General features: G+C 34.0%; 1 protein-coding gene across 1 annotated transcript; it reads right to left on the bottom strand.

The window, feature by feature from the left end:
- Positions 1 to 8,720: 8,720 nt before the first annotated feature.
- Positions 8,721 to 10,308, bottom strand: LOC128282065 (reticulon-like protein B21). The gene is made up of 6 exons (XM_053020275.1): positions 10,249 to 10,308; positions 10,043 to 10,073; positions 9,810 to 9,937; positions 9,646 to 9,715; positions 9,466 to 9,531; positions 8,721 to 8,920 (listed from the first exon to the last, which is right to left on the bottom strand). The coding sequence occupies exons 1-6, from the start codon at positions 10,306 to 10,308 to the stop codon at positions 8,721 to 8,723; spliced, it is 555 nt and encodes a 184-aa protein (XP_052876235.1).
- Positions 10,309 to 10,711: the final 403 nt, after the last annotated feature.

Consider the following 10,711-nt stretch of genomic DNA (forward strand, 5'->3'; position numbering starts at 1 on the left):
GTGATTTTCAGTCATGTATTAACTTAAATTGTAAGTATGATTTATGGTATAATTTGTGTGATGGAATGGTCTTGAGATTTGGCTTGATTAAATGGGTAAAATGCTAAGTGTATTAAAGATGATATAATGGATATTTCGGTTTATGTGAAGTAAATATAGATGATGATTATAAGCTGTTTTATGATTTGATAATGGTGATTAAATCTTGTAGTTAAGTGTTTAGATATATATATATATATTAATAATGAATTTAGTTGTACTTGCTATGTGAGAAATATGCAATGCTATAGGTATTTGATTATTAGATATGGCTATTTTAGGTTGATTTGTAATGGTAAAAATAAATTTGTATCACTTTGTGTTATTTATATAAGTGGCTGTATGTTCGGCCATGGTAATTGGCTATCTAGGTTCCATTTATAATGGCAAGTAATGTGAATTCTTGTTTGTGCATGTGAATTGGGTATTAGTGAAATAAACATAAAAGTTAGTCATGGTATATTTCATAAACACATTATGCACTGAAGTTATCGATTATCAACTGTGACTATTAAAGAAGTAATGTTGAATAAGTAATGAAACAAATTCATTTGTTTTAATTAAGCTTAAGAGCAAAGAGGATCAAAGTCGGATAGGGAAAAGAGAAAGTAAGCGAATAGCCGTGGATATCTAGTCGTCGACCACTTCCGAGGTAAGTTTTAAGTGATTAAATGTTGAGTAAATTCAATCATAATAGGACATAATGAGTTGATTTAATAAGATATGATGTGGCCATGATATGTTTTAAACTCAAATGGTAAGTTCATAAGTGTTTGGACTTGAAATTTAAGAGCAAATTGTAATAATTTGCTTAGGATAGCAAGCAGAACGTGGTTTTAGAAAATCACCATAAATTGTTGGTGTGGAATTATAGGCTGAATAAAATATGTAATCAAAGTTAGTCTAGTTTCTTGTAAAAGAGACCGTCTGAGCAAAGAAATTTCCTATAAAGAGATATTTAAAGTTGTGTGAGACAGATGTCGGAATGACTCAAAATCCTGTTCTGTTTTTAGAAAATAATTATAATTTCTACAAAAATGGTTATAAGATAAAATTTATATGCTTAGACTCCTTAATGAGTCTAGTTTCAAATGAAATCAAATAGAACACATTTTGAATTCTGTAAAATGAGAAATTTGATTCGTAGTGAAGAGTGGTCAGATTAGTCAAACAGTGAAACAGGGAAAAATTTAAGAAAAATCTGGTATTGATTGGCCAAACCAAAAATTCTGAAAATTTTTTGGATACAGAATATACGAGTCTACTTTCATGGAAAATTAACGGCACATAATTTGGAATTTCGTAACCCCAGTGACAAATAATTTAACGACTGTTGCTCAGGAAAAACAGCTTGTAGAGAATTTGTGGTTATGTTGTAAACATGGATAAAACTTGTTTTAGTTGCTCATAAGCTATTGATTAAACCCATACGTGAATTCTAAATTGCGATATTGTAAAATGATATATGAGTGTTAGATGGATCTTTGATATTAAAATTTGTGAAATTGTAAGTTTATAAGTATTCGAATATGAAATGATAGTATGGCATGAAATTGAATTATTCATTGGAAAATGATAGATGTAGATTCAGCCAAGACAAAGTGTATACGTGAAAGTATATGTGGTATGTGAAGTATATTTGGATAATTGTGATGTGAATACATGAAAATTTATATTTTGATTTAGGATTTTATGAGATGAATGTGAACATGCATATATGTGATAAGGCCGAATGGCTAATGTGATGGATGTGAAAGTGTATAAATGTGATAAGTCCCGAAGGGCATTTGTGCCAGTACTATATCTGGGTTAAGATCCCGCAGGCTTTATGCGAGAATATTATCCTGATTTAATGTCCGTAGGCTTCGAGTTCGTACTGTATCCGGGTTTTAAAGACCCGAAGGTTAAATGCTAGGATTTAAGTAAGACTTTGATATTGAGTATCCGCAGTAAGTTACCATCAAATAAGTATTATGTATTTAAGATGTTCAGGTACGTATTACTTACTCATTGGTGGATTGATTTCGAAGTGAATTATTAGTATCAAGGAGGTATGCATATGTGATTAATATTATAACTCCAAATATGAGAATGATCTAATTGGTAATGGTATGCTTGTATAATGAAGTATGTGATGAAATATTCTTATGTATTAATGTATATTCTTAAAGGCCTTATGATTTGAGTATGGGTTGTGTTCACTAGATGTGCCAATACAAGATAAGGAATATGTTCGGTTCTTTATGTGCCAATACGGTAATTTAGTACTTATCAGGTGAAATACTTGAAAATATGGAGGTGATTATGAACAAGTGGATGAGATTATTGAAAGTTGTAAAATTGGTGAAGAATGTGCTTACCATGTGAATCGAACTCCAGTTGATGAAGAATGTGCTTTGGAAATATTCAATCGTCTAGGTCATTATTATTCAAAGTATATATATGTGATAGCTAAGTAATGCGTTTATTGATATTATGGTTCGAGATGAAGCTCTAGATTATTTTCATCGAACAGTTGAAATGAATGACCAAGGATATTGAATGAAAACACTTTGTGACTTAAAACTCAAGGCTAAAGAAAGGTGAATTAAATTATGTGAAATTTTGGCTAGGTATATTGGGTCAAATGAGATTTTACCTAGATTAAGTATATGTGAAAAACGTCATTGATTCAACAAAATTATTGTTTTGCTTAAAACTTACTAAGCTTACGAAAGCTTACTCTGTTCGTTCATGTTTTGGTCTGTAGGTTGTGGATTCTGACTACCAGCTCGGGGATCGTCAGTACTTCGTCACACTATCTACCATTACGGCAGCCATAAGATTGGATTATCTTATGGCATGTATAGGATAGACAATAAGTAGAATGATACTTTGACCTTCGTGTAGAAGTCATGTGATTACGGTATCTTATGGAACTTACTTGTATAAGTGTTAAATTCGAACTTTGTTTGCGTCTAGCAATTTAGTAAATGAATGATCTTTATTCAAAAAAAAGTTCAAAATTTTACGGCCCTGATCGGATTCCTAGTTTTCGGTAACGCCTCGTCCTATTTCTGTGACGGTTATGGGATAGGGGTGTTACATCCTTTCCACCCCATCAAACCTAAACATTTCCCCTATTTCCCAGGAATATATAGAACTATAAGATTCCACACAAGATAAGCTTAAATGCTATTTTACATGTCAAAATAGCTGTTTTCAACATTTTTACAAAAGAAACCTACACTTCATGAGACTTCAAAAATGAACAAGAACAAGTTCCAACAAAGTTGCATATTTGAAGGATGAGACATGAAAAACAGAAGACTCATAAAGAGATTATATACTTTTAGTCAACTATTCACTCAAGTTCATTCAAATCTATATTATATTTCTGTCTCAAAGCGCATAAAATTATAATTGCAACCTAATCTAGGAAAAGCTCGTTAGTTGTTCGTTAGCCTTCTTAACTATATAGGGTGTATTGGCGTGCTTTTACCATATACAATTAATTTAGCTACATTTAGATATCACAAAATAAATGCATAAAATTGTAATTATCAAAGGAGTAGCTATTCTTTATGTGAAAAATAAAATAGAATAAAATAAATAAAAATAAAGAACACATAAATTTTACGTGAAACCCTTTCGGAAAAAAACCACAGGCGAGAGGAGAAGAAAATTCACTATGTCGAAAAATTTTTACTCAAATACAAGAGGAATAGACTATGTCTATTTATAGGCTTGCAAAGCCATATTCTAGTAGGATTGAAACACCTTATCCTAATCAATATAAAATAGATGGAGTTTAATAAGGTTTAAAACCTTATTCTAAAATAAAATAAAAGAAGTCTAGTTCTATATGGATTTTACTTTTATTTTATTTTCCATCGTATTTTATTTAAATAAGAATTTGGGTCACTTAATTCTAACAATCTCCACCTTGACACAAATTCTCAATGAACAAGTTCTTCATCGCGAACTTTCAATAAACAAGTTCTTCACCTCTTCCAAAAACCCCTTAAGGGTTTAACTTCAACAATGAACACCAACCAAGTCTAAGCAATGCTCAAACTTGGTTATAGGAAGTGACTTAGTCATCATATCTGCAGGATTTTCATGAGTGCTAATTTTGCTCACAACAATATCACCACGAGCAATAATATCACGAACAAAATGATACCGAATATCAATGTGTTTTGTTCTCTCATGAAACATTTGATCTTTTGTAAGAAAGATGGCACTGACCGTCACAAAATCTCGTGCTGATTTGAAGGTCTTCATTGAGTTCACTAAATAGTCCCTTCAACCAAATAGCTTCTTTACAAGCCTCGATAATCGCCATGTACTCAAACCATTGGTAGACAAAGCGATCGTAGTTTGCAAAGTGGCTTTCCAACTAATTGCACAACCTCCGATTGTAAAGACGTAACTTTGAGAGATCTTCTTCTATCAAGGTCTCCAAGAAATCAGCATCAACATACCCTATAACTCCATCTTTAGTTCTTCCAAACTGTAAGCAAACATTAGTAGTGCCTCGTAAGTATCTTAAAATCCATTTGAATCGCTTTCCTGTTCTTTACCAGATTCGCCATGTATCTCGCTAATCTGCCTTGATTGCATATGATAAATCGGGCGTGAACAAACCATACCATACATGAGAGATCCTCTTGCACTAGAGTATGGAACATGTGACATGTACTCAATCTCATTATCTGATTGAGGAGATAAGGCCGATGAAAGTCTGAAATGGGCTGCTAAAGGAGTACTAACAGGCTTAGCACTCTGCATATTGAACCTGCAAAGAACTTTCTCAATGTACCCTTTCTGACTTAGGTACAATTTACTTGCTTTTCTATCTCTGAGAATCTCCATACCAAGTATCTTCTTTGCTGGTCCTAAATCTTTCATCTCAAATTCTTCACTTAGTTGGGCTTTAACCTTTCTTATCTCTCTTTATCTTTTCTCGCTATCAACATGTCATCAACATAAAGGAGTAGATACACAAAAGAACCATCATTATTTTTCTTAAAGTAGACACAACTGTCAAAACTACTTCTTTTGAAATCATGAGAAGTCATAAAGGAATCAAACCTCTTGTACCACTGTCTTGGTGACTGTTTCAAACCGTAAAGGGACTTTTTCAGCAAGCAAACATAGTCCTCTTTTTCTGAGACTATAAAACCCTCTGGTTGTTGCATGTAAATATCTTCCTCAAGTTCTCCATGCAAAATGCGTTTTACATCTAACCGCTCAAGCTCCAAATCATGCATGGCCACAATACCAAGCAAAGCTCGAATCGAACTATGCTTAACAACCGGAGAGAACACATCATGAAGTCCACTCGGAATTTGATCAGTAACCCTTTGCAACAAGCCTTGCTTTATATCCGGTTCTTCAACTCCGAGTCCCTTCTTTCTTTTAAACACCCATTTACAACGAATGCCTTTTTACCTTTAGGAAGTTTTACAAGATCCCATGTTCGCTTTTTGTGGAGTGATTCCATCTCCTCTTGCATAGCAAACATCCACTTTTCGAGTCTTCACATTAATCGCCTCGAATAATTAAATGGCTCTTGATTCGCATCTATATCTTCAGCCACATTTAAAGCATAAGCAACTAGATCAACCTCGGCATACTTCTTTGGAGGTTTAATTTCTCTTCTTGTCCTGTTTTTGGCGATAGAGTATTGCGGTGAAGAAACAACTCTATTCTCAATTTTGTACCGGCTTGAGGAGTTGATTCAGTATTAATCGATGCTCCACCGCTTTTGGTTTTCTTTATTGGAAGAGTCTTTAAGAGATAAGTTAGGTAGCATAGCGCTTCATCAAAAACAACATCTCGCTAATCACAACTTTTCTATTTTCAGACACCATAACTTATAGCCTTTTACACTAGCTTTATAACCAAGAAAACGCATTTAATGGATCTTGGTTCCAATTTTCCATTATCAACATGAGCATACGCAGACACCCAAAAATCTTTAAATCGAATAATTAGCGGGATTACGGACCATACCTCTTGTGGAGTCTTTTTCTCAATGGCAACGGATGGAGATCGGTTGATCAAAAACATGCAGAGAGGTCGCTCGCCCAAAATGACTTGGTAAGTTGGCATTTGACAACATACATCGAACCTTCTCCATGATCGTTCGTTCATTCGCTCGCAACGCCGCTTTCTTTGTGGAGTATGACGAATCGTCAAGTGTCTCATGATCCCTTCGACTTGCACAATCTATTAAACTCATCGTAATGAACTCTAAGCCATTGTGCATGCGGAGGTATTTTATCTGCTTTCCGTCTGTTTTTCAATCATAATTTTCCAAGACTTAAATGTGGAAAACACATCGCTTTCGCTTGGGAAGAACGCCCAAACTTTTCGGAAAAATCATCAATAAAGGTTAGCATATAATTAGCTCCACCTCTCGAAGGCACTCGGACGACCCCACGATCGAATGGATATACTCCAACGTTTCCTTCGTGTTATGGATTCCTCTAGTGAATCGAACTCTCTTTGCTTCCCAAAACACGGTGCTCACGAAATTCAGTTTGCAAATTCCTTGCCCATTAAGAAGTCCTCTTTGCTTAATTACGCCATGCCATTCTCACTCATATGCCCTAGGCGATATGCCAAAGTTTAGTAATATCATCATCGACAAGGAAGAGGAAGCGACAATTGCATCACCAGATATGATAGAACCCTCAAAACATATAACTTGGCAATCTTTCTTTGCCCTTTCATCACAACAAGGACCCTTTGAAATCTTTAAAACCCCACTTTCACCGTGTGTATTTGTACCCTTTTGAATCAAGAGTACTCAACGAAATTAAATTTCTTTTCAATTCGGAACATGCCGCACGTCACTAAGTGTTCGACAACTCCATCAAACATCTTAACTTTAATTGTTCCAACACCGCGATTTTACATGAAGCATTATTTCCCATCAAAACAACACCTTGAGACATCGTTTCATAAGTTGTAAACCAATCCCGATTGGGACTCATGTGGAAGGTGCAACTGAATCAAGTATCCACTCGCGCACTTTAGAATCATTGATGAAGCAACTAGAAGTTCACCATCGCTGTAGTCTTCTACAACATCACTTCACAGAATTTTCCGTTGTTTTCCTTTTGATTCGCAGCCTCCTTTTAATCTTATTTTGTAGCTTATAGCACTCAGATTTAATGTGCCCTTTCTTCTTGCGAAGTTGCAAGTTTTACCTCTGTTTGAAGATTTCGATCTACCCTTAGATTTACCACGAGGATTCCGTTCTCGTGTTCTACCACGATCATCATCAACATTCCGGTCTTGTCTCCCACGAACAATGAGACCCTCTCCACGAGAGTTGGGTTTAACCACAAGATGCTTCATCTTATCATACGAGGTTAAAGAATCATAAACCTCATCAACCGTGAGAGACTCGCGGCTATATAAAATCGTGTCTCTAAAGGTTGAATAAGACGGGCAACGAACAAAGTAGAATCAACCCTAGATCTTCCTTATCATCTTGAACCTCCATGGCCTCCAAGTTTGAGAGAATTTCTTTAAACACTTAAGTGTTCGTGTACGACGCACCTTCCTCCAAACGATGAGCATAAAGACGCCGCTTCATATGCAACTTGCTTGTTAGAGTTTTCGACATACATATTTGTTCTAGCCTCTTCCATAATGCAATGACAGCTTTCTCTTTCATCACATCCTGCAAAATTTCGTTGGACAAATGCGATGTAATTGTGTTAATGCATTTCGATCCTTACGCTTCTTCTCTTCATCTCATTAATGTCGAAGGCATCTTATCTATCCTAGCAGGGCATCCTCTAGATCCATCTGCAAGAATCGCTTGCATCTTAATTTGCCACAACGCAAATCTGTGTTGCGATCCAACAATAAATTTCATACTTCAAAGACGCCATTACCGTGATCGAGATGAATAACCCTAAGCTCGATACCAATTTGTGAAAAATAAAATAGAATAAAATAAATAAAATAAAGAACACATAAATTTTACGTGGAAACCCTTTCGAAAAAAACCACGGCGGAGGAGAAGAAAATTCACTATGTCGAAAATTTTTTACTCAAATACAAGAGGAATAGACTATGTCTATTTATAGGCTTGCAAAGCCATATTCTAGTAGGATTGAAACACCTTATCCTAATCAATATAAAATAGATGGAGTTTAATAAGGTTTAAAACCTTATTCTAAAATAAAATAAAAGAAGTCTAGTTCTATATGGATTTTACTTTTATTTTATTTTCCATCGTATTTTATTTAAATAAGAATTTGGGTCACTTAATTCTAACACTTTATAAATTCTAATTTCTTATAAATAGAGTGTAACCTAATTTAATATATCTAATATATATTAAAGTAATATTTTCACACAAATATGATAACATTTAGTCCTAACAACTCTAAAAATAGGTCTATTGGTTGAAGAGAATTTACACGAGTCATGTTCAGGGGGTTCAATCCATAAATTCACCTGTGTGGTGGTAGTGTAGAATATATGTGAATGAGTGTATAAGTTTAAAATTGTATTATATCAAAAAGAAAAAAAATTCAGATTAATTAAAAACATGTAATACTAATAAATGGATAGTCAAAAAAAAAAAAATTACAAACTGATCAAAAATGATAACATATGGTATTTAAGGTAAAATACCGTATTGTCTAATACAAGAAACACTTGGCTAGTCTTCAAGAAGCAAATGGTGTAACCCAGTAGGAGGATTTTCGAAAGTTTGCAAATTGAGATAGATACTTGAAATTGCTTGAACATAAAATCAGTACCTTTGTTTGCTTCGCGAGGAACATGGCAGAAAAGAATGTCCCATGCACGCCTACAGAAATCAGTGATGCTTCGAATGATCGAGCAGTTTCTAACAACAGCATTATACCTATTAGTATCGTTAATAGCAAACAGATTGTCAGAGTCCACAAGTCCTCGTCTACAATCTCTTTGCGACTCCAAAGTAAACCCGTCCACAATTTAATATCAACTTCTCAGGTAATTTTTTATATAATTTCTACGTATTTAAATATGCTCAAAGTAACGTTACTAATTAAATTAAAATTTATTTTCGTAAACAATGTTGTCCGAATCTGATTGAATCGATCAATTAGATCAATTGAATCGAGAATCGATTAAGATATCGGTTAGAAAAATAACTTTGAACTGATTGACTCTGGAATCGATATGGATTGATTTTAAATTCTTATAAAATTATTCACCCTGTAAAAGAAACTTCCTACTCTTTTGAAAACTATCACCCTTAAAATGTTTCTATTCTTTTATCTTAAAAGATATCAATAGAGATGAACCCCAATGGTAACATCGCCTAAGGTATTATCTGAGTTCGAGTCGCGCTAGTCGCATTGCTGCTAGGGTTCTGCCCTCCTTTTGTAATTAATATATATATCAATAGAGATAGGAGGGATTTACCGTATGCACTTAATTGGTGAGAATAAGAAGTGCAAAGTTTTGGAACAATGAAAACGCCAAAGAAACCTGAGTTTAAGCACACAACCAAGACTCACAGTTAACATTGTAAAAGGACAGCAAGATTTTCACCCTAAGAAAAAAAAAATTATCAGAGTTGAGGGTGTTTAAAAAAAAACTTACCTAGTTTAGCCATTTTCCAAATTGTTATAAAGCTACCACACCTGGCCAAAACAAACAGCAGCACTGCCATCTGCAAATTGTTCCAATTGATGGTCAACTTCTGTCATTTTTCCATCTTGTTCCTCAATATAAAAAATGGTAGCAAAAAAAGAAGGAAAATTTACCTTCATTGTTGTTGAAGGATCACCAGAAAAAAGTGCCCTCAGCTTTAATAAGAACTCGTTCAAGTAAGGAAGAACCAATTTAAGTAACCAAATTGCTTCTTCTTCTCCAACCACATAGTTTGATACATCTATTTCCACAACTCCCTTGTCATTGTTGTATAAAATGAATTCAGGGTTCAAAAAATTAGTTCAAAACTGAGTGTTTTTTATGATTGCAGAGGCTTTTTTTTTACCTGCAGATGATTGATCTGTAAAGGAAAATGGCTGCAAGGTAAACAAGTCCCATATAGGAAATTACAGAAATAAAGCTACAAAACAGCCTTGATCAAACAAGGAAGAAGGTACTAATACAAAATTTATCTCATATCATATCACTAAATATCTATCTCACCAAAATAAGATCTAGAAGGACAAACATTATTTAACTAATGAAACTAACTTTGATTTCAGCTGCCAGTGACATCTTGTACATGGCAATCAGTAATAGCAGTATTCTCATTTTAATTTTTCCTAATCAACATTGCTTTTCTATTTCTCATTTTTTTTTGAGTAAGCCAGAGATAACATATACAATTGCATTCAACTTAACTTTCCTTACTTCAATCAAACCCAATCTAAAATTCAGTCACATAGCAATCCAAGAAAAAAACAATAATTCAATGAAATTCCACAATATTGCTTCATTATTCAACTAATCAACAACACCCAGCTTCATCAAACGAAAAATGCTCTATCTTACACAGTAAAAGCCACTCTAAACTAAAAAAAAAAATTTCAAAATTGAATCCTCTAAACTCCACGATTTTACATCTCAATTATACTTCATTAATCGAACCACAACAATTAGAAAAACAAAATCGCAGAAAAACCCTAAAAACTAAACCAAGATGAATATCATAAAA

Source organism: Gossypium arboreum, chromosome 10 (genome assembly GCF_025698485.1).
Source record: "Gossypium arboreum isolate Shixiya-1 chromosome 10, ASM2569848v2, whole genome shotgun sequence".
NCBI lineage: Eukaryota > Viridiplantae > Streptophyta > Magnoliopsida > Malvales > Malvaceae > Gossypium > Gossypium arboreum.